The sequence below is a fragment of the Xenopus laevis genome, chromosome 9_10S, assembly GCF_017654675.1.
Source record: "Xenopus laevis strain J_2021 chromosome 9_10S, Xenopus_laevis_v10.1, whole genome shotgun sequence".
In the NCBI taxonomy this organism is placed as follows: domain Eukaryota; kingdom Metazoa; phylum Chordata; class Amphibia; order Anura; family Pipidae; genus Xenopus; species Xenopus laevis.
The window spans coordinates 38,217,463-38,242,739 of record NC_054388.1 but is presented as its reverse complement, the minus strand read 5'-3'; the positions used below and the strand labels follow the sequence as shown (position 1 = coordinate 38,242,739).

General features: G+C 39.9%; 1 protein-coding gene and 1 long non-coding RNA gene across 2 annotated transcripts in view; one reads left to right on the top strand and one right to left on the bottom strand.

Moving 5' to 3' along the window:
* The window catches only part of mmp24.S (matrix metallopeptidase 24 S homeolog), a 72,315-nt gene that overhangs the window by 15,858 nt on the left and 31,180 nt on the right, over positions 1–25,277 (bottom strand). The window contains exons 2-5 of the mRNA XM_041578555.1: positions 10,356–10,504; positions 7,138–7,254; positions 3,442–3,746; positions 2,318–2,479 (exon numbers count right to left, since the gene is read on the bottom strand). Of these exons, the coding sequence (XP_041434489.1) occupies positions 2,318–2,479; positions 3,442–3,746; positions 7,138–7,254; positions 10,356–10,504 (733 nt within the window). The remainder of the gene's footprint in view (positions 1–2,317; positions 2,480–3,441; positions 3,747–7,137; positions 7,255–10,355; positions 10,505–25,277) is intronic.
* On the top strand, positions 21,774–24,920 carry LOC121398938. The gene is made up of 2 exons (XR_005964626.1): positions 21,774–24,296; positions 24,598–24,920. It is a non-coding gene; the product is annotated as an uncharacterized LOC121398938 (long non-coding RNA).

Sequence of the window (25,277 nt, the reverse complement as noted above, 5' to 3'; positions counted from 1 at the left end):
CTACTCAGAACATAAATTTACAGTTATATTGTTACGGGAAACCCAATTACCCTCGATTATTATTAGAGATACAGCTAAGAGTGAACTGAATATCCCTTTAATGGGATATAATGGCCGATTATTTGAACACAGGTGAAACGTTATTTGACAGTGTATTGCTGCCTGAATACAGGCAAGCTCCAAACAGCAATCTATCCACATAAATGACCCGCCAACCACAAGCGCAATCTGTAAGATGACTCCTGCTTTCAGCACAAATGATCATAGCAAGCAATCTATCAAGATTCCAGGAGCGTCATGCGTCCTGTTCCTGGAGTGTATGAAATCAATATTATTCCAATATTCTCAGAGCCAGCTGCATTTTCTGACGTCACAAGGTTCTAAAATAGAATGTTTGTCTGAATGCTGCACAGCTGTTGGCTGACAGACACCAGTGCCCAGCCAATGGCAATACAAAGCAATGGGGACTTAATTTTTTCTGTTTATTCTTTGCAACAGCAAGTCACCCATTGTCCCTATGGAGGGAAGTATTGATGGGATGGAAACAGCAAGAGATAAATAAACGTGAGAAAATCTCATGGAGGCTTTAATGGAATGCGCAATGCAAAATAATGGTAGAAAATGGGAAAGAAGCTGAAATCACACTGTGCAAATCAGAGAGAGAGAGAGAGTGAGAGAGTGAGAGAGTGAGAGAGAGAGAGAGAGTGAGAGAGTGAGAGAGAGAGAGAGAGAGAGTGAGAGAGAGAGAGTGTTCATCAAATAATTTAAATTTTTTAAAATTATTTTGTTTTTCTCTGTAATAATAAAACAGTACCTAGTATTTGATCCCAATTAATTAAGCCTTATTGGAGACAAAACAATCCTATTGGGTTTAATTAATGTTAGTAGACTTAAGGTATGGTGATCCAAATTATGAAAAGACCCCTTATACATAAACCACGAGTTACAAGCATTCTGGTGAGGGACTTCCATAGTGTTTTCCGTAGACAGTACAGAGTGTGAGTATCGCTATAATATAGGGTTTCCACCAGTCCTGTTTTGACCCGGACAGCTAGTTTTCAATAGGGCTTAAGAAGTCAAAACTGCCTGGCCGGTTTTCAGAATTAGGAAAACCGTGCCGGTTTCTTCTAGATTGACATGACGATCAACTGAGTGCTAAGTCATAACCCTGCCACGTGAATTCACCTGGTCCACCACATGATGTGACCTGCCCGCCCCACTGCCTGGACAATAGCCCAGCAAAAGTTGCCAACCCTACTATAAGAGGAGCTGCCACTTTGGTTCCCAACCTTTTTTTTATCCGCGAGCCACAGGATTTCAAATACAGTACAGTATGAGGGTATAGTTTATTGTGTTCCTAGAACATTTCTTCTATGGATATTTGCATTTAGATATTAAGGAGGTGCTGCCAAGCTGGTTCCCTTAGCCAGTGCATTGTGAGGGTATAGGGTTTGTTTCCACAAGACATTTCTTCTCTGTATATTTATATTTATACATAAAGATGGTGATCTATAAATACATACATTCTATAGAAATACACCTGATAATGTAATGGGGCTGTCCACCCCCCCCCCCCAGGCATGTAAAATAACAACTTCCCATAACCTGCCACTTTGGCTAAGCCACCCATATCAGGTTTAACAAGTGTAAATATGGCAGCTGGGAGGCATGCAGAGGGTGGAGCTTAGATATGACTGTAAGAAATGGCCAGGGTGCTCACCTTGAAAATGAGGACAGTGGGCAGTTTCAAGCAGTAATAGCTTGCTGGATAACCTCTCATTCTAGAGGCCAGATTCGTAGAACAATCCAAGAAGTACTCGCACACCCTGGCCCTCCCGAAAGGTAGAGATCCCTGGTGCACAGCAAAATGGAGGAAACGGCAACCTCACGATCGAATGGCGACAAGAAGTTCACCGGCACACAGGTAATGCTAACACGTTATACCTTGCTGTTTATTGCAGCATGCAACGTTTCGGGGTTACCCCCTTTATCAATGCTTGATAAAGGGGGTAACCCCGAAACGTTGCATGCTGCAATAAACACTTAGCAAGGTATAACCTGCTTGCATTACCTGTGTGCCGGTGAACTTCTTGTCGCCAGATTTAGAGTCTACCAGGAGCCACAACATCTCTAAGCACCAAGCTTTCCGCTAACAAAGCAAGCAATGCCTCACACACAGTTTTACAGCAATCTAGATTTATTTAGGTATATACTGTAGCTATTTTAATAATGATTAGCAGCCTTCTTTCATTTTGCAAACACACATAACTAAAAACATGCAGTTGACAGTCAGTGTTCCAAATGGAAAACTACTTACCATAGATTTTCTGGATTCCCTGTAAATCATCCTGGGGAAGCTTGAAATTATGAGTTTCCATGTACTGGTAGAAAGGAGCCATGATTGCACTGGGATCATTGGAATGTTCCAATCCTAAGGCGTGGCCAAGCTCATGGACAGCAACTAGGAACAGATCATTTCCTAGAGAGAGTGCAGAACATTCCAGATTTTTGGCAAACAACATATTTATCAAACTACCAACCACTAACCCAGACAAATCCCCTTTGCAGTAAGTCCCACCACCTTGAGGGTCAGAACTGAGGACTCTCCTTTATCATCTGAGAATGTAAGAAAGCTGAATGAAATCATGTGTTTTATGCAAGTTGATTAGTGGCAGTTTGTAAAGGTGAAGAAATGTCTAATGCGAAACAAAATAAAAACATCAGAAATCAAGGAGTGCTTATCTAGCAGTTTTAGTAGAAAGCTAGCTACAGATTACATGACTATATGTTAGGTCAAACTCTCAGACTAGACCAACCAGGACCTCTTGCTCAACTAATGTCCCTAACATCCAAATAAAACATGTCAGGGAGCTTCAGCTGATGCCCTGATCCCACTGTCGGACTCGGATACCAGGGGCCCACCAAAAACCCTTAGACCAGGGTCCCACCCAAACACCTTTAGACCAGGGGCCTGGTGGAGGATGGCTATGAAATAAGCCAAATATTTAGAAGTAGGATGGCCCACTGACACCTTGGCCCACCGGGAGTTTTCCTGGTATCCCGGTGGACCAATCCGACACTGCCTGATCCACAAAAAAGGCCTATTGGCATATCAGATCTGTCAGGTCAGGACTGTCATTTGAATGGTTTTCAGGATAGTCTATCCAAACTGTCTCTACTCGAAATGTACATACATGATGGACAGGCAAATGGTTCGGTTACACATCAGTGTGAATTCAGTAAATTCTAAGATTAACCTGAAACTGGCTCATTAGGATGGAAGACGTAGCTGATACTCTGTATTCTGCAAATTTCAATTTTTTTTTCCAGTAAGTTAAAACTTTTAAGCTTTGGCCTACTGATAACAAGAAAGTTATATGTTGTCTTTATAAAACATGGCTCAGCACCATCAAATGCCATAGCCTCAGCATGAACACGTACCATCATGATTGGAGTTCCCAAGAGTCCAAGGTTCATCAGAGTCAAAATGTGTATCTCCTCCTATACCCGGGCCAGGAAAGTAAGCGTGTGCCAGGAATCCGCCTTCTCCATCAAACGGAGAACTGTCTCCATGAAAACCAGAAGCAAAAAATATCATGATATCCGCCTCTTTCCTTTCATTTTTGATCTCTGAGTAGGGAATTTCTTCAAATGTTAGAGGAGTCACCTTCTGCCACACGTCAAACGCCTGACGGATCGCTTTCCTGGTGTCAAGCTCTCCTACTTTAGGGGTATAGTTGTGTATACTGAAAGAGAAAATCATAAGCAATATTACAGTAACATCAAGTAACATTTTACCCCAAAGACAGTACAACGCAGAAGATAATACAGCAGTTCCCAAATTGCCTTTAAAGGGGTTGTTCAGCTTCCAGTTAAGTTTTAGTATGATGTAGAGAGTAATATTCTGAGAAAATCTGATTCACTTGTTGCTAGCTTTGCTTGAATTTGAGTTTTACCTCAGCTCTTTCAGGCTGGTCACAAGTTTTCTTGTAAACTCCCTTAATATCCATAAAGGAAGTCAGGAGTGGGGCTGTGGGGTATCACCAGCTACAATAAATGTACTTTTCTAGTTTTAGCATTAACAACACTATCAGTACCTCGTGACATGGATGAATGGAAACCTTTATAATCAAACAGATGTAGCATGTTAACCACTAAACATAATCTTATGACAGGTTGCTGTGGATTACTGGGGGTTACAGGACTAGGCCACACTGATTAACTTCTGTAAACAGGGGTTTTTATTGGTCCTTGGCCGACGTGGCCTTTTGGATGTGGGTCCTCCCTCACAATAGTGCACTCTGCACAAGAAAATATAAAATTCCAATTTAAAATAAGAGACCAGTTTCTCTACTCTCCTCATGGCAGCAGTACCCATAGGTTTGAACTGCATATTGCCTTATCTTATCAATAACTGGCTGAGGATTCTGGGAACAGTAGTACACACCAGATGCAGGTTAGAGTCTAAATCCCTGGCGCACATGGCTTCGAAGCCAGCCAGTTCATTTGTGATCACACCCGACACTCTTCAGCAGAGAAGAACTGTACCTCATTACAACTGTCTGGCATGTCAGCTGCTAAGATCCGAAATATGTAAATCGAAATTTAATAAATATGAATATGTTGTACAGATACACTGAGTACTCACACATACAGTGTCTGGGCCAGGAGCTTTTCATGGGAAAGAGGGAAACATTCTTGCACTCAAATAGCTACAGCTTGATTTTATCCTGTGCATAAAACCTTTTTAACATACAGGAAATAATGTACCCCCTACTGTAAATTATAAGGATATTAGAAGTCACTGAGGGGTTGTTCTGTGACCATATAAAGGCACAAGGCTGCAGGCTGAGTTTTACAGGGAACTCTGAGTATCACTCCTGTATTATAAGGGATAATGTACACCCTACTGTAAATTATAAGGATATTAGAAGTCACTGAGGGGTTATGTGACCATATAAAGGCACAAGGCTGCAGGCTGAGTTATACAGGGAACTCTGAGTATCACTCATGTATTATAAGGAATAATGTACCCCCTACTGTAAATTATAAGGATATTAGAAGTCACTGAGGAGTTCTGTGACCATATAAAGGCACAAGGCTACAGGCTGAGTTATACAGGGAACTCTGAGTACCCCCTACTGCAAATAATATGTATATTAGAAGTCACTGAGGAGTTTTCTGACTATATAAGGGTACAGGGCAGGGAACTCGGATGATTATTATTATAACCTATTATATATCTACCAAAACAAACCCCTTCCCTCTCAACAAGAAAAAAATTCTTTAAGCACTGTGACCCAGCAAATTCAGATTGTCTATAATTCATTTGTATTTGTTATTGCTTATCTGTTGCGTTCCTCCACTTATTTATTTATAGTCAATTCTGACTTCTAAGTGCTGCATGTGGCTAGTTTAATTACACCCTAGCAACCAGAGAACAGTCTATAATCCAAGCCTAAAAACTACAAATACTGTACTTATGAACTGCTGCTTTAAATAGTTTCCACCCTTTGTTTCAGCTTTACTCTACTGCCTAAGTGAATCACATATCATCACATCCATCTGTGGATATAAATAGGCTGGCACAAATAACCTAAAAAGATATTTATAGCTGGCATCTTCTCTTATTCCAACATCTCACTGCTGCAGCTTCCAAAACTGCAGATGGGAAGAGTGAAAAAAGCCTGAGTAAGTGAAAGTCTTGTGTGTGACTAACCCAAAATAAGCATGGCATGGGGCTACAATTCATTTAAAGGGGAAGTAAACTCAGCTTGTCAACTGTTTCCCAAATATCAATAATGGCACCTGGTTGGGGATGGTATTTTAACTCCCCATAAATCCACTCCATACCGAGGGGTAATTTTGGCCCAGACATTGCCCTGCTTTGCTAGACTCCTTACCCAATTTACCCTTCTCCCACCCCTTATGTCAAACCATTGCCCATTATAGGGCAATGACACATGGAACTATTGTGGTAGTAGGAATTTAAAGGATTAGCTCACCTTTAAATTACCTTTCAGTATTATACAGACAGTCATAATCTAAGACATTTGCTAGTTGGTTTGTTCTTTTAATTGTTTAGCAGCTCTCTCAAATTGGAATTTCGGCAGCAGTCTGGTTGCTAGGGTCCAGTTTACCATAGCAACCAGTGGTGAGAATGAGAGACTGGAAGATGATAGAAGAAAGCCTGAATGGAAGGGTAAGTAATGAAAAGTAACAATACAAGTATGACCACACAGACCAATTAGTTTTTCAACCCATCCCTGCAACCAATAAACATTTACCAGTTGCACAAAAAAAGAATACAAAAAATGTAGTGTATACCAGATGGACATTGTATTCAATGTGGGCATCAACACAGCTGCCCAGCACAAGTGAGTGGTGTGAAACCAGCAAAAGATATGGCAGCTTTGTAGCTAGTAAGAATAAACTGTCCTAGGCTGTCCTGAGGTATATAATGGTACAAAAGCTATTATATATATCACAGTAGTAGTGATACTGTGTAGTACAGAGGTTTCATGGCAACCATTATTAGTAATGTGTTATGTATATATATATATATATATATATATATATATATATATATATATATATATATATATATATATATATATATACACACAGTATATACAAAGAGCCAGTTTGAGGCTGGCAGTCTCAGAAACTCCTATTAAAATGCACTTTAAACCGCTGAATAATTTATTTAATGAACTAAAAAGACCTTTTAACAATGAATAATTTAATAATGTGCAAAAATATTTTTCTTGTGAAGCTAAAAAAGTCACCTGACTTTACATGCATGTTCCTTAGCAAGAGCTGGGCGCATCCGGCTCCACTTACTGTAGGGAATGTGGCAAGAGCACATGGAAATAAATTAAAATAGGGCAGCTTCCCTGCCCAGAGAGAGGAGGTTATTTAATAATGCAGGGGCTAAAATGGTAATGTACAGTTACCAGAAGCAACCAATCAGACCTTACCGACTAGAGGCAGGATTTATTCCCAATGGTTGTTCTGATTTTTGATTTGTGTGGAAGCATGGAAAATCAGAGCCTTGACCCACAGAGAGGGACTTACATTTAAGTAAGTGATTTCAATTAAATCAAACGGTTTATATTTGTAAGATTTAAACCCTACCTGTATGTAATGTGCTTTTGCCTCCACTTTTGTCCTGTTAGTGCATATCTCTTATTCCTTCTTCTATGGCTTAAATGAGGATGGTCAGGAACTCCACAGCGAGGCTTCTTCATCCACCTGTATGGGAAAGAATAAGGACATAGTGTGCCACTGCTCTGCTTAGCAACAGAAATTGCATCTCAAATACCTCTATAGAAACTAGCAACTAAAAAAGTAGACAGGAATTGTAAACACGGATGAGTGAAATATTTCACCACAAAAAAACACCTCTATTGTATAGTAAAAAAATGTTTGCATGGGTTAATAAAAGTTGAGCGAAAAATTGCCTATTGACTTAAGGGCACTTGCCGTTTTTTTTCCCCCTGTCACGAATTTTAGAAGGGAAACGGATCAGATTCAGAGTTCAGAATGTGTTGGTGCTATATAAAGCATAATATTAATTATCACTCTGCACTTAGGCAGTTAGGCAGGTTAAAAAAAAAGTTAAACGGTTGAACTTAATGGACGTGTGTCATTTTTCAATCTAACTTACTATATTACTATGTTACTTGCATTCATAAATGGGCCCTTATGTTAGAGTCCTGCGCGGGTTAATTTTTTGGGACCCGTACCCATACCCGCAACCTGCAACCCGGACCCGCAACCTTTCTCGCTTGGACCCGCTACCCAACCCGACCCGCAACTACCTTATCCGCAACCCGGACCCGCTGACCATCAAGAATCAGGAAGTGCTGTCATTGTAAACCGGAAGTGATGTCATCGGAAGTAGACGTGACCAGAAAAAATGAGTAAATATCGCTATTGAGAAGACCCGCGGCCCGACCCGCAAACCCACAGAACCGCTGACCCGCGTCTATAACCGCACCCGGAACTTCTACCCGCAGAGTACCCGACCCGCTGCAGGACTCTACCTTTGATTTTTATTTGATTTGTTCAGCATTCTCCATGTTGTCTGTTGTACTGCACACACTCAGTTTGATGCTGTCGAGCTTACTGGGCATGCTCATTGCTAATCATCAAACTCTTTGCCTCCCTACTGATATTACCATCAGTGGGTGGACTATAACTCTAGAGCTGAATTCAAGGGATAACTTTAATGGCATAAAGCTTCTCAGTCAAAGGGCTGTTAAATCTTTAGGTCTTTGGGTACAGTAAGGCTAGGGCCAGACATAGTGTATCTCGGCCTGTCGAGAAGCGCAGGCCGAGTATCCTCAACTGCTGTTCCATGTACCTGTTGCTGGATACTTCGCTTGGGTGAAGTGGGGCTCTTTTATAAACACTGGGCAAATTTGCACCTGGGCAGCAACCCATAGCAACCAGCTACTGGCTTTTTACAGGCAGCTGCCGGTTGAACAATGAAACAATGAAACATTTGATTGGTTGCCATAGGTTACTGCCTAGGTGAAAATTTTCCCAGTGATTATAAATGAACCCCCCTGCACCCAAGCAAAGGCAATGTATCCAGCAACTTTGCATCTGCCTGCACCTGAATGGAGGCAATGTATCCAGGAACAGGTACATGAAACAGTAGAGTAGCTGGCCATAGCCTAACAGGCCTTTAGGTAGACTTACAGGTTTGTGATTGGTCACCACAGTATACATATATAACTACACTCTCAGAGTAACACACAATAGCAAAGCACTGTTAAGATTCCATAAGTCCCATGATGCTCCTTCACTGGAAACCGCTATAGTAAATTCAAGTGCATAATATGAGAATCACAGGCTGGGAGCATCAATGTTGGACTGGCCACTGGGATACCTGGAAAAGTCCCGGTGGGCCCAGGTGTCAGTGGGCTCTCATGCTGCTAAACATTTGTCTTATTTTCCTATTTCTATGAGAACAAAGAGGCTAAATAAATGGAATAATAGATTATAGTATGTAAAGAAAGAGGGACTAGAGGATGCGTGAGGAGAAAAAGAAAATAGTACTGAGTGTGGGCCCCTGGTGAATTGTTTTTGGGTGGGCCCCTGCTGTCCCAGTCCAACACAGAGCAGAATAACTTATTAGGTGTTTATTGTGCATCCACATGACGTGTTTCTGGCAACAAGAGCCCTTTCTCACACTTGAGAAAGGGCCCTTGTTGTTTGAAACATGTTATGTGGATGCACAACAAATACCTAATATGTAATTATATAGAATTATACCGTTCAGTGGACTCTAGGGAATTGAAAACTATTTTAATTGCATTGCTTCAATGTACTTTGAATTTTATTGCCTTTTACCCCTGTGGTAGTGGTAGTATGGCAGTAGTAGTATTCCCCACACATATAAAAATAAACAGATAAGTAAGACTGTGTGTGCTGAAAAGCTTATGGCCATATGTCTGACTATTTATAGAAACATGGAGCAAAAGTATTTGACTTATTTTCACTTTAAGCTGCTTAGATCAGGGTATTTGATTACAAACAAGGCTGTAAGCTCTTGGCATTGCACTGTAATATCTCTGGGACAGATCAAACACTTCTAAAGGTTCTTAATTTAGAATGCTAAGCATTAAAGAGATCGTGGGAGTGCAATGTTATGCACATAAGGGGTCAAAAGTGTTCTGGGAGCTGGCAGGGATGGGCACAAAGCAGCTCTGCAGCTGTAAAAATGGCAGCTTTTGGCACGATTTAATATTAATGTTCTGCTTTTGTCTTCTACCCTCAGAGACGTATGTAGTATTTTTGGAATGTTCATATGCATGGTTCTTTGCTTCCTGCTCCCTGTTCTGCTGAGCACTTCCTGAGCAGCCAATGACAGGTGGCTACAGAAAGCAGCACGTTTGGCTGTCTCCTAGCTCTAAAATGGTGGCAATTAAGAAAAGTCAAAAGAACTTTAGAGAGAGCCAAGTAAAGGTGGCCACACATGGGGCTTAACCTTACTGTATTTAACCAAACGGAAAGATACCATAAAAGGGGCTGTAGACAATATGGGCACCTTTCTATTCTTCTATTCATTCAGCTCAACAGCCCAAAAACAAGTGCAGAAAGTCACTGCTACTTTTCACTTCCTCATACACTGGCAGACATTGCATGGACATGATAAACCTGCAAACTGACATAGTGTCCAATATTGCCAGACATAGATATCGGTTGGGATGTTCATGCATGTACCAAAAATCATATGAAACCATTTTATTTTTACATGTAGGGGCAGTGCCCATCACTTATGTAGAAAACAAACAAACCATTCTGTGTGCCCCACAATATACATTCCCACAACAATCACTTACTCAATGGTCATTTGGTCCAGCTCTCCGGTCACCGGAATCCCGTAGAACTGCTGCATTGCTGAGACGGCCGACTGCATAGCTTTTCCTGATTGTAAGATGGATATTCTGATGTCGTACGGAAGCAAATAGCCATATGTTTTCAACCAGCGCTGGACACAACAAGAGATTGGATTACAGATAAATCAGGTGGCATTGTACCATTACAGGCTGAAAACCAGACATGTCTATCAACCTGTCTATCAAAAATCCCAAGTCAAATTCTATATTCTATATTTAGACGACTCTTGGCCCTCCAAATGTTCAGCTGTAACTCCCAGCACAAAACACAGCATCAGCATTGTTAGGAATAGTAAGTTGCCAACTCCTGCTCTAGTTTAACTGAAAACCCATCTGCATTGGTGCCCTATTTACTGCAAATAGCAGAGAAAATGCTTTACTCTAAGGGCCCTTACTCACGGCGTCTGTAGCTGCGCTTCCATGCATTCCGGTTTTATGTGTTCAGCTGCAGGGGAGCGCAGGAGTAGACGCGATTAATTCTTTTCAATGCGACTGTACTCAGACAGACGCATATAAGCGCCGAATGCAGGTTGGGATGCAGCATGTTGCATTTTTCCTGCGTTCGGCATGTACATGCGCCTGTGTGAGTACAGCTGCATTGAAAAGAATTCATCGCATCTACTCCTGCGCTCCCCTGCGGCTGAACGCATAAAACCGGAATGCAGGGGAGCGCAGCTTCAAATGCCCGTAAGGGCCCTTTAATGCAGAGTTACTTACATGGTCCTCTTTAACACATATGAAATACACAGCCTGCACGGCTAAATAGCAATTCAATTAGGTGCATGCTGCAGACTGAGCTGATTTATGTGCAGCCATGCACTATGCATCTAAATGAATTGATAATTAGCCATACAGGCAGTGGATTCCATATGTGTTTGATTTAAAAGGGGTGAGGTGGCAACCCAAGGTTAAGGTTTAGTTTGGCTGAATCCTGATCCAAATCCTAAATTTAATGATCATATGTGTCATTTACTCATTGCAGAGCAGGGTGCAAAGTGCAAAACACGGGAGCAATGGCATTATTTTTCCTTTTGCATTCAGCCCTGAAGGTACAATAATTGGTGCAGGTAGAACCCTGCGCCTTGTGTTCAGCAACACTGTATTCATAAGGAATGGGCAGTGGTATCCACCCCCTAACTTGGGCATCATTCACACACAAAATTTAGGGAGCACCTGCAATTCAACCTTGTCTGTAAGGACAGATTAGCCTTGCACCTGCCACAGCTGCACCGTGCATTTTTTAACCCCTTAATACTATTTCATATTGTGTCCAGGTTGTCTGTGAATAAACTCCCATTTCTCCCCTTAAGCACTTTCTTGCATTGAAAAACATTATTTTCCAAAAATACATTTTAGTTGTAGATGTTGCCCACTTCATTGGTATTTTTATTGCACTAAACAGATGGCACAGCGGGCATTTGGCAGGAATCATCTTAGCCTTTTTGCTCAGTTGGCCCACTAAGGGAATGGTTTCTATGCTTTAAACAGTTAGTGCAAATTGAAAGTCTTCTTTTAGTTAAGTAACAAGGAAAAATATTTTATGTGGCAAATGCTGAATTCCCTTAATTGGGAAGATATAGTTCTTTGGCAAATACTAGCACTATGTGAGCTCTATAACATGAACAAAAATGATCCCATAGTTTGACATTCAGTTAATCATAAACAATAAAACAATTCAATAAACATTAGTCTACCTGTCTAGTAACCCATAGAAACAGCAGGCGACATTAAATGGTCAGCTGTACAGTATTAACAGGTACTAAGTATAGCAGTCCAAGGACCCTTAAAGACCACAGACTGCAAGCTAGGCTCACATGAATGGAACATGAAACAGAAGCCCAAGTACACTACATAATCAAAATTAAAAATAAACAAATTTCAGTAAACCCATAAAACCCCTATAAAAATATCATTGGTTACAGAAGTGTCTGGAATGGAGGTAGATCAGCAAAGATATCAAAGCAATAAAAGTTTCATGTACATATCTGTTAAATACATTTGTGTCAGGGAAAAAAAATTATTTGGATTTCCTTGTTTGACATATCATAAAACTGACCCATATTCCTGCCCTTTAAAGACTTAAGCTCAGCCTTAGCCTATGATGCCCCAGTAAGAATATACAGTACTATGTGTATATATATATATATATATATATATATGAAGAAAATCCATAATACTAAGCTGATTAGTAAAATAAATCAGTGAATGCCGCATCAGTCAGTCCTGTCAGATGTAACCTTATTTTCTGCTAATGTTTTTTTTTACAGTTACTCATTCAAATGAACCCCAGAGCATAGTTATGTACAGGTATGGAATCTGTTATCCAGAAACCTGTTATCCAGAAAGCTTGTAATTACAGAAAGGCCGTCTCCCATAGACTCCATTTTATCTAGTAGAGTTAAGATTTGAAGATCCAAATTACAGAAAAATCCGGTATCCGGAAAGCATCATGTTTCGAGCATTCTGGATAATAGTTCCCATACCTGTATATGATATACACACACACTCCTAAAGACCTATATACTCACATACTATATATAAATAATATATACTATATATATACACACCAATAGCTATACTAATTGAAGATTATGGTATCACAATGGGTGTTGATATTATGATTGTTCAAGAAATCATGCCATGTCACTCTTAGAAAAACCACCAATAGAATTTGCCATCATCCAGCACACAACCTTCCACAACCTCACTGTGAAGAACCACCTACGTTGCTTCAAATGAAAGTTCTTTTCTTCTAGTCTAAAGGGGAGGCCTCTGGTACGGTGATCCACTTTATGGGTAAAAAGGTCCCCTGCTATTTGTCTATAATGTCCTCTAATGTACTTGTAAAGTGTAATCATGTCCCTTTCCTGAGCATCTTTTTTCCTAAAGAAAACAACCTCTTCTTTGACAGCCTACCCTCGTAGTTCAAATATTCCGTCATCCACTTATCAAAATTGAATCTCATTTTCCAGTTTGCTGCCCAGTTTTCTGATTTTGTCAAATTGCTCTGTATAATGGCAGCATCTGGCATGGAACTTTAAACGTCGGATAGTGTCGCAGCGGTGATCCGGCGCGACGCGACTGTCGGATGCAGACGCAGCTTGCATAGTTTGCAACTGACAGTTGTGTCGCATCGGATCACCGTTGCGACACGATCCGACTTTACTTTACTTGCCTTGTTCCTGTCGCATCTGACTTGACGCGTGTGTTTAGTCACCCAGTGTCGGATCACATCAATGTGTAGTCCTAGCCTAACTCTCAAATATAGCCTAACAAGGTAGTGACAATTTTGAAGGTACGGATCAATTCTTATACGGCTGCTGAACCTCTGACCTGGTGCAGTAAATTCAGTATATAAAATACTGCATATCTGGTCACATACTTTATTAGGGTTTAGTTTTCTTTTAAAGGGGTTGTTCGCCTTTAAATTAACGTTCAGTTTGATGTAGAGAGTGATATTTTAAGACAATATGCAATTATTTTTTAAGTATTTGGTTTTTAGTTATTTAGCTTTTAATGCAGCAATTTTCGCAATCTGGTTGCTTGGGTCTACTTAGCAACCTTGCAATGATTTTAATAAGAGACTGGAATATGTAGAGGGCCTGAACAGAAAAAAACAGTAATAAAATGTAGCAATAACAATGAATTTGTAGCCTTACAGAGCATTTGTTTTTAGATGGGGTCAGTAACCCCTATTTGAAAGTTGATAAGAGTCAGAAGAAAAAGGCAAATCATTCAAAAACTATAAAAAAGAAAAAATGCTTACAATTGCTTACAATTACCCATTCAATAACATACTGAACGTTAACTTAAAGGTGAACAACCCCTTTTAAAAGATACAAATCAGTAAGATTTTTTTTGATGCCCACTTCTAATCTTTACAGGACACCTACTGAGTCTACTGAATTCTGTGCCGATTCGGAGAAATAGCCCTATACCGTGAGACTCCGTATATATATTTAAAGACAGCAGCAGGGATTTAAAGAAAAGGATCAGTGCACAAAGATCAGTTTAATGTGCTCGGCTGCTGCCTTTAGAGTAGAAAGTTTGCATCTGATGGGCTGACAGCAGCTTATTGCTTTCTCCTCTGAGCTGGAAGGGCTCCCAGAGATCAGATGAATTTCCCATAGAGAGACAGGCTGTGTATTGTAATATTTATAAAGCACTTCTATAGGCATTGCTGCCTTTTAATCTACCCCTGCTCTGGCAAATATCTAACATTCCTGTCTTTTTGTTCTGCCAGCTGCAACTGATCTTATTAAACCCTTTCTCTGCTTCATTTTACCCACAATTTGCAGTCTATTCTCTTCTACAACTTTTATGGCTTGGATATGTGTCTATGCTACATTTTCTACCATCTTCTCAACAGATACGGACGTTAGTTTTACATAGATGTCAACTGTCCTTTCCCTTTTTGGAAAATGTTTTGGCTGCACTTGTGATCCAACCCAATGAATCCATTTACACCCTGATCCACCCAGTTACATCCCCCAAATCTAACACCTTGTATGATTCTGGAAGATCATAGCCTTCTGTAAAGGAGAAGGAAAGGTAGAATTGAAGGGTTGCCATTTTGTTCCTTGTCCCAGGCGGTCCCTGTGTTCTTCCTGGTCGATAAATATTGTTTGATGCCTATGTTATTGATACGGCAAAAAGGTATAAATATAGGAATGCTGGTTTTTATCCAGAAAAGGTGGCAACTCTACTGTCAATGCCTTAAACACAGAACAAAATGGCTTGCCAGTAAAGTGCCCCTGGCCAATGCTTTTATGAAGAAGAAGAAGAAGAAGCAGAAGAAGCACAGGAAAGGAGGTAAGCAACTAGAATCACTGGGGGGTACCTAACAACTTGGCACCTTTTCCAAATAAATTTACTGGTGGGTGGCGGGTGCTGATGAAAGAATCAATGGTGAAAAAGGGCGCTGGCCCTCAGGACATGTGTGGATTCAGGACATACAGGGAGGGAAACAGGCTAAGACTGGGACAGATCAGGCTTAAGTGAGCAGTACATAGTTACATAGTTACATAATTAAATTGGGTTGAAAAAAGACAAAGTCCATCAAGTTCAACCCCTCCAAATGAAAACCCAGCATCCTTGCACACACCCCTCTCTACTTTCACATAAATTCTATATACCCATACCTATACTAACTATAGAGTTTAGTATCACAATAGCCTTTGATATTATGTCTGTCCAAAAAATCATCCAAGCCATTCTTAAAGGCATTAACTGAATCAGCCATCACAACATCACCCGGCAGTGCATTCCACAACCTCACTGTCCTGACTGTGAAGAACCCCCTACGTTGCTTCAAATGAAAGTTCTTTTCTTCTAGTCTAAAGGGGTGGCCTCTGGTACGGTGATCCACTTCAAGGGTAAAAAGGTCCCCTGCTATTTGTCTATAATGTCCTCTAATGTACTTGTAAAGTGTAATCATGTCCCCTCGCAAGCACCTTTTTTCCAGAGAAAACAACCCCAACCTTGACAGTCTACCCTCATAATTTAAGTCTTTAATCCCTCTAACCAGTTTAGTTGCACTTAGTCTCTGCACTCTCTCCAGCTCATTTATATCCCTCTTAAGGACTGGAGTCCAAAACTGAACTGCATACTCCAGATAAGGCCTCACTAGGGACCTATAAAGAGGCATAATTATGTTTTCAACCCTTGAATTAATGCCCTTATTTATGCAAGACAAAACTTTATTTGCTTTAGTAGCCACAGAATGACACTGCCCAGAATTAGACAACTTGTTATCTACAAAAACCCCTAGATCCTTCTCATTTAAGGAAACTCCCAACACACTGCCATTTAGGATATAACTTGCATTTATATTATTTTTGCCAAAGTGCATAACCTTGCATTTATCAACATTGAACCTCATTTTCCAGTTTGCTGCCCAGTTTTCCAGTTTAGACAAATCACTCTGCAAAGTGGCAGCATCCTGCATGGAACCTATAGTTCTGCACAATTTAGTATCATCTGCAAAAATAGAAACAGTACTTTCTAGGGATGAACCGAATCCAGAATTCGGTTCAGGATTCAGCCTTTTTTAGCAGGATTCTGATTCGGCCGAATCCTTCTACCTGGCCGAACCAAATCCAAATCCTAATTTGCATATGCAAATTAGGGGTTGGGAGGGTAATCACGTGACTTTTTGTCACAACACAAAGAAGTAAAACATATTTTCCCCTTCCCACCCCTAATTTGCACATGCAAATTAGGATTCGGATTCGGTATTTGGCCGAATCTTTCATGAAGGATTCGGGGGTTCGGCCAAATCCAAAATAGTGGATTCGGCGCATCCCTAGTCCTTTCAATGCCCACCTCCAGGTCATTAATAAACAAGTTGAAAATCAAGGGGCCTAGTACAGAGCCCTGTGGTACTCCACTAACAACACTGGTCCAATTAGAAAATGTTCCATTTACCACCACTCTTTGTAGTCTATCTTTTAGCCAGTTCTCTATCCAGGTACAAATACTTTGTTCCAGGCCAACATTCCTTAATTTAACCAGTAACCTTTTGTGTGGCACTGTATCAAATGCTTTAGCAAAGTCTAAGTAAATCACATCCACTGCCATCCCAGAATCGAGGTCCCTACTTACCTTCTCATAAAAAGAAATTAAGTTAGTCTGGCAAGATCTATTATGCATAAAACCATGCTGGCACAAACTCATAGTATTATGATTTGCTATGAAGTCCAGTATCTTATCCTTTATTAACCCTTCGAAAAGCTTTCCTACCACTGACGTCAGACTAACTGGCCTATAGTTTTGAGGCTGAGAACGGGCCAAAGACCATTACAACTACATAGATGGTAAATTTGTACTACAGGCCCTGGCCTTGGCAAGTGTTTTTTCCAGCCTACTGGGCAACCCCACTCCCATGTTTGCTACTCCTTTAATAACATCAATATGTAATTTTTCCATAGTGAACAATAAATACTAATGTTAAATTAATATAATGCCCATTCACAAATAGGGCTTCTGTTTTCTTTTCATAGGGCTTCTGTTTTCTTTTCATAGGGCTTCTGTTTTCTTTTCATTTCTCATAACAGTTTTTAAAGTTAACAAGCATAGCTTTAGCCTGCAGTTACACAATTATCATGCTGCACGTATATAAACACCGGGCAAATGTTGGGCCAGGTTGGAAGTACATCACTAATGGTGATTTCCTTTTATATATATATATATATATATATATATATATATATATATATATATATATATATATATATATATATATATATATATATATATATATATATATATATATATATATATATATATATATATATATATATATATATATATATATATATATATATATTCTGAGAAGAAATGTTATGGGCACACAATAAGTTATATTCTTCTCTACTAAGGGAAACAATATGGCAGCACCCACCCTGAGGAATCATTTGAACTTTACAGAGGATGGATGATCATGGACAGAGCAATTAGTGTGCTGTTCCTTTCTTTTGTTCTGATAATGTCCAACATTTAAAAAAAAATATATATATATATACACTGGTCTCAGGGCCGGAAATACTCTCAGCGTGCGGCTGCTTCTAACTTAACAGCATCTCCCTGTGAAACATGAAGATTAAAAATAGCTTTGCCATTGCTACACAATTCCCTGCTAGAGGGATATGAATGGCCAGCCGTTTCACACCATCTGCAGCAATGACAATAATATTTCTCTGGCTTTTATCTGCCTTTCCAATAAAAGATTATATTATCTCTTACATTTCTGTTTGATTTCTTTAATATGTCAGTATCTGTAACAATATTAGCATTGCAAAAAAAGTTAAATTAAATTTCAGATGAAATGGCAACTAGAAAATTGGAAATTGGTTTCCTCATTAGCTTATGGGAGGTGTTCCTTAGTGGTTTATGGGAGGTGTCCCTCAGTAGCTTATGGGAGGTGTTCCTCAGTAGCTTATGGGAAGTATTAGAGGTGTTCCTCAGTAGCTTATGGGAGGTATTGGAAGTGTTCCTCAGTAGCTAATGGGAAGTATGAGAGATGTTCCTCAGTAGCTAATGATAGATGTTCCTCAGTAGCTTTTGAGAGGTGTTTCTCAGTAGATTATGGGTTGTTTTCCTCAGTATCTTATAAGAGGTGTTCCTCAGTAGTTTATGGGGGGTGTTCCTCAGTAGCTTATGGGCAGTATTGGATGTGTTCCTCAGTAGCTTATGGAAGGTGTTCCTCAGTAGCTTATGGGAAGTATGGGAGGTGTTCCTCAGTAGTTTATGAGAGTTATTCCTCAATAGCTTTTGGGAGGCGTTTCTCAGTAGATTATGGGGGGTTTCCTCAGTAGATTATGGGGGTTTTTCCTCAGTATCTTATGGGAGGTGTTCCTCAGTAGTTTGTGGGGGTTTTCCTCAGTAGCTTATGGGAGGTGTTCCTCAGTAACTTATAAGAGGTGTTCCTCAGTAGCTTATGGGGGGGGTCCTTAGTAACTTATGGGAGGTGTTTCTCAGTAGCTTATGAGAGGTGATCCTCAGTAGCGTATGGGGGTGTTCCTCAGTAGCCTATGGGGGGTTTTCCTCAGTAACTTATGGGAGGTGTTCCTCAGTAGTTTATCGGTGGCTTTCCTCAGTAGTTTATGGGAGGTATTTTCAGTAGCATGTGGGAGGTGTTTCTCTGTAGTTTATAAGAGGTGTTTCATGTTTATTTAGCTGTACTCTGAGATAGTTAGAATGATGGGTAAGAGATGGCCTGTAAAAAGTAGTTCATATGATATGTGGTATATATGGTAAGTATTCCACTTACCTAGATTTGGTTTACCTTCAAACAAATTATATGTAGACAAATGGACCCAATAAACTAAGAACATTTTACATAATTATATGCAAACTAACTGGATGAATAAACAATTTGTTGTTGGACTTATTGGGGTTAGCAGTTTGACTGTATGGTCTAGCCTTGCTTAAATCAGAGTTACAGCTGCATAAACAGGAAAAGGATTGCAATTGGTGCCTGCATAAAAGGCAAATAGAGAAAGAGCACTTTTGGGATCTGGTCACAGTATGACAGACCAACTGTAAATGGTGAAAATAGAGTAACAAATTGAGCAGGTAACTGCCACTTCCTAATCCTGTATTGATATTTACAATACTTGAACTGTACTCTACAGGGATCAGACATTGGCATTAGCCATGCTGTAACATTAACCAATCTCATTCATCTCTGTATACATAGTGAATAAAGTACCCCCTCTTGTAAAATATAAGGATATTATAATTTACCGAGGAGTTTCAGGACCATATAAAAACACAAGGCCAAAGGCCGAGTGTTTTTATACAGGTCATGGAACTCCGAAGACAGCCCAAGTTATTGCGCCGAAACGTTGGAATAATTTTTTTTATTTTTTCACCATTAACAAGACCTTGGAGTGCGGTTTTTCTTTTGTGGTTTTATATATATATATATATATATATATATATATATATATATATATACACACACACACACACACAAATAGCAAAGAAACCGCACTCCAGGTCTTTTAATGTGAAAAAATCAAATCATATTTATTTCCATGTTTCGGCTCCTAACTCAAGCTGTCCTCAGGAAGTGAGGCTTGAGTTAGGAGCCGAAACGTCGAAATAAATATGATTTGATTTTTTCACCTTAAAAGACCTGGAGTGCAGTTTCTTTGCTATTTGGATGTACATTATATAACCTGCACCCAGGCGTTTGACATATTTTTGGAGTGCTCCAGGTGGATAGTGTTGTGTTTTATATATATATATATATATATATATATATATATATATATATATATATATATATATATATATATATATATATATATATACACATATATATACAATGCAACTTTAATAGCCTATATTGATTCATCTCATTTAAGTTCAGTTTGCCATTAAGCCCAGCATCCCTATTATACTACAACACCATGCATTATACTTGTACTCTAGAAAGGTACTCTTAAAATCCCTTATAAGCCCCTTTATAGGATGATTATGAAACAGGTATACTCATTAAGTTTCCCAGTTGTAATTTTGTACCTTGCCGTTTAATTACCCTTGGGAAAAATATAAAGCCCTTTAATATTCCTTCTGAACTAAGCTACGTGGGTAGCAAAACAATTATATATATTCAGTTGGTCCTTGATTTTGCCTTTTAAAGGAGAACTAAAGCACAACAAAGACATCCTGCACATTACTTTTTATGTGTTTTTTACTAGACCAAGGCAACCACAGCACTATAGCAGAGACGATCTGTGCCTCCAAAGATGCCCACAGCAGCTCCCCATCTTCTTTTTTGCTTTAGCTGCTTTTGGTTCGCTGAGCTTAGGAACCAACTCACAAAATACTTCTATGACATGTGAACCCAATTTCTGCTTGATGATTTGTGGCAACCCCTAAAGGTGGCCATACATGTGCAGATCCACTCATTCGGAGAGGTTGCCAAACAAGTGAATCTTGCCCTGTGTTGGATTATTCAGTACAACACTCTACATTCTGGGTTAGACGATCTACCAGATTTCCTTGCATCAGATTCTGGCACAGAGCGGTGTAGTTTTACACAACTCTTTGCTGCCTATAATGCAGGAACATGCAGCTTCAGAAAGAGATATCACACACACACTCTCACAGGAACAGGAAAAGTATAGATCAGGAAGTGACCCAGAACCAATAGCAATCCATTACATCCCCAAAGAGGGGAAAAAGACAGGTGAGGAGAAGGGGTGTTTGAGGTAAACAGAGTAAACTAAAAACATAGGAAAAGGGAAAGATGAGGAAGGATGGGACTGAGTAAGATCCAGAAGTAAAGGTGGCCATAGATGCACCAATAATACAATCGTATCATATTAGGTGCGTGTATGGTGGGTCGATGAGCCAACCGATATCGGCAGAAGAGTTGGATATCGGTCGGCTCGTCAATCAGACAGTTTGATCAGGCACCTTTGAGGCACCCAAACGTCAGCCATTGTTAATGCTGAATTGTCAGATGCAGGTAGAATTCTATTGTTTCTATATCTGACGTTTCAGTTCTACACATGTGTATTGAAACAAACTATCTTTTCCAGGAAAGATCGTAATTGTAACGTCTATGGCCACCTTAAAGCTGGCCATAGACGCAATGATCCGATCTGAATCCACGATTCGTACGATTTTCGGACCGTGTGTGGAGAGTCCCGACATTTTTCGTCTGGCGGAGATCGGTCGTTTGGTCGATCGGACAGGTTAGAAAATTTCTGTCGGCTGCCGATAATATCTCTGCGTGTTTTGCAGATCATACGATTTTCAGTGGGAGACTGTCACTAGCTTTATCAGACATAACTATTGTACGATTGCTGTCAGAGGCAGAACATCGGCTGATCTGTTCTTTTTTTTTTTTTTTTAATAAATGTTTTTATTGAAATTTTATAACAAACAAAGAAAAGAAAATACAAAGGAATTCGGAAATATAAAAGAGATTGGAGGACAGAGTCCAGTGGCAGCATAATAGGAATACACACACACAACATTTGAAAGATAGATTACCCTATAACGGGCAATTGTGAGGAAAGGTAAACATGTTATGATACAACGTTATATCTCACACACTTGACTTAATGCAAACAACTAGTGGAGCAGATCCTCATCATCTGGTTAGTTCGGTGACTCCCGGGGGGTGTTCGTGAACGTTGGTCCTGTGATCGTAAGGCAGTTTGGATATATTGGTCGGTTTCACGAACAATAGCATTATTAAGTAATAGTTCCGTGTCATACCATGTAGTATATCTAAATGTATATATAGTCAAGTGTTTGGTTTGAGTAGGGAGTGATTGAATGTAACTCATCCATACCGAAAAGAATTTGTCAGTGTATCGTTCTTTGTCCGTAGTGGATTCTAGCCAGTCCATGTGGAAGATGTAATGAAGTTTTTGTTTAACCAGAGATAGTGGGGGTGTCGACGGGGAAAGCCAATGGTGTAGAATAGTTTTCCGAGTTGCAGCCATTAGCCTTTCCGCCAGCTGCCTTTCAGATCGTGAAAGTTTCAATTGTGGGGGGGGTACCCCAAAAATCGCCCAGGTTGGAGTAAAATTATTTGTTAGCTGAGTAAGAGATTTCCAGTATATCTGAACATCCCCCCATAATTGTTGAATATTGGGACATAGCCAAAGACAATGCATAAGATCAGCTTGGGGTTGATGACATCTCAAACAGTTATCCGAGTTTAAAGTACCTATATGATGCCGTCGAAGTGGAGTAAGGTAAGAGCCATGCAATATCTGCAGGGCCATTTCTTGATATTTACTAACCGAGATAGCTTGCATTGCTTTTGTGTGATATTGAAGTATTTGAGAGGCCTCAGTATGTGGGAGTACAGAAGTCCATCTGAGTAAGAACGTGTCTGGTGTTTCAGTAGATAATGGGGTCCTAAGGAAGCGATAAATTTGAGAGACATTTCTAACTGTATGAGATCTAGGCCACAATAGGTTTAATGGGTTATCTTTATCTGTCATGGAAAGATGTCGCATCACCGTCGTGGCATAGTGAACAATTTGAATCATCAGCATAGGATCATCGGCCAGAAACGGGTATTTCTGAAGAAACTTGTCTTTAGGCAACACTGTGAAGGTGTCATCGACTATATCCTTGACAATTTTCAAATTTTGGGCATGCCATTCCATTAGGGTTTTGTTATGGTTCCCCATCGGAAATGCCGGATTATCAAGCCAGGACAGATAAATGGAATAACCGGGTGTCAATTTGAATCTACGTCGAACCGAGTTCCATGCCTTATAAGTATCTATAAACAAGGGGTGTTCTCGCATGTCTTGTGGAATATCCTTTAATGGAGAATGTAGGAGGGAATTAAGAGATAAGCCTCCTGTTAAAAGTTGATCTAGTTCCGTTGAGGCATATAGATTTCTATGATATATCCAGTCCCCAACATAGCGCAATAGTGCCGCCTCATTGTATTCCCGAATATTTGGAAAGTTAACCCCACCCAAGCTTTTGGTCTGCTGTAATTTGAAGAGGCTTATTCTCGGACGTTTCCGTCTCCAAATAAAGGAACGAAACATTTTAAGTAATCTGTTATAGTCGGGAGGTTTTATACTGTACGGTAACATTTGTAAGTGATAAAGCAATTTAGGAAACAGGATCATTTTGATTAGATGAATTCTCCCCAAAAAGGTCAGATTTAGTGAGTCCCATTTGTGTAGATCTTGTTGAATGTTGTCAATAGTATATCTAATATTGAGTGAGTAAATGTCGGCATGGTTTTTCGCCAATATAATACCCAGGTACGTTATGTAAGAACGTGCCCTCTTAAAGGGGAACTTAGCGTTCCTAGTAGTTGTAACCCCGAGGCCTCCAAGTTCCAAAGCTTCAGATTTATTGAGATTTATCCGGAAGCCTGCAAAAGTGCTGAAAGTTTGTATAGTATCCAAAATCGTATCTAGTTCTACATGAGGCTGATGGATAAACAACAAGATATCATCCGCAAAGGCTGTTATTTTATGTCTGATGTGTCCAAGTGGTATGCCTGCGAATGTATCATTTAAAAGTAGATGTTTGATTAAGGGGTCTAATGCGATGTTGAATAATAAAGGCGATAAAGGACAACCCTGTCTAGTCCCTTGTTGAATTTCAAATGACTCCGAGTTGAATCCGTTAACTGTTATGAAAGTTTGAGGGGCATCATACAGTGTTTTAAATAAATTGAGCATATGAATTCCAAAGTGTTGGAATTTTAAAAGCCTACGAATATGTGCGTGAGAGATCCGATCAAAGGCCTTGTCAGCATCTAAATTAAGCAACATACCCTGTCTCCTTTTTTCTAGATTACAGTGGTAGATAGTGGCGATAGCCTGTCTGATAGCCCGAACCGGATGTCTATCCCTAAGGAAGCCCATCTGATTGGAGGTAAGTACACGGGGAAGAATGTTCTGTAATCGATTAGCCATTAACTTTGTAATAATCTTGAGATCCTGATTCAATAACGATATTGGTCTATAGGAAGATGGATCAGTAGGATCCTTGCCCTCCTTATGCAGTAAAATAATTCTGGCATCAGCCGCTTTGTCCCAGAGAGGGTTACCTAGTAAGACATTATTGTATAGTGAGGTAAGTAATGGAGCCGTTTCCGGCAATAACAGTTTATTTTCTGGACCCGGAGACTTCCCGTTTTTAAGTTGTGTGATAGTCATGGAGACTTCTGCTTCAGTTACAGGTGCATCGAGGAGTTCCCTATCCTGGACAGTCAGTTTATTCAGACGGGCTTCCTGAAGGAATTTGAGACCGAGTTCAGGGGAATCAGGGGTTCTTTGGTAAAGTGATTTAAAATGTTTCGCCATGACGGTGGTAATGTCAGAAGTATCCCGTGCCCACCCAGTGGGAGTTTTAAGTTTCTGAATAAACGTCGACCCGTGTTGTCTCCTAACTATATTCGCCAACAATTTCCCGGATCGGTTTCCCCAACGATAAAATCTGTTGGCCGTATGGCTCAATCTATGTTGCATTCGCTCTGTCAATAAAGTGTCAAAAAGAGTCTTTGTTTCAGAGTATTTTTTCTTAGCAATAGCTGAATTAGTAAGCTTGAAAGATTTATAAGAGCGGGTGAGTTCGTTCTGTAATAATTTATACCTCTCATCAAACGATTTTTTCCTTTTTATTAGATAGGCTATTATGTGGCCCCGCAGTACTGGTTTGGCAGCAGCCCATAGTAGATTTTTGTCATCCCAATGAATTAAATTATCATCGATATAATTAGCCCAATGTAGTTTGAGGTAAGTTCTAAAATCATCATTATGGTACAGATATGCTGGAAACCTCCAGTTAGAAGAAAAAGGTTGTGGAGTAAATAATTTCAGTATCATTCTCATAGGCGCATGATCTGAAATGTCT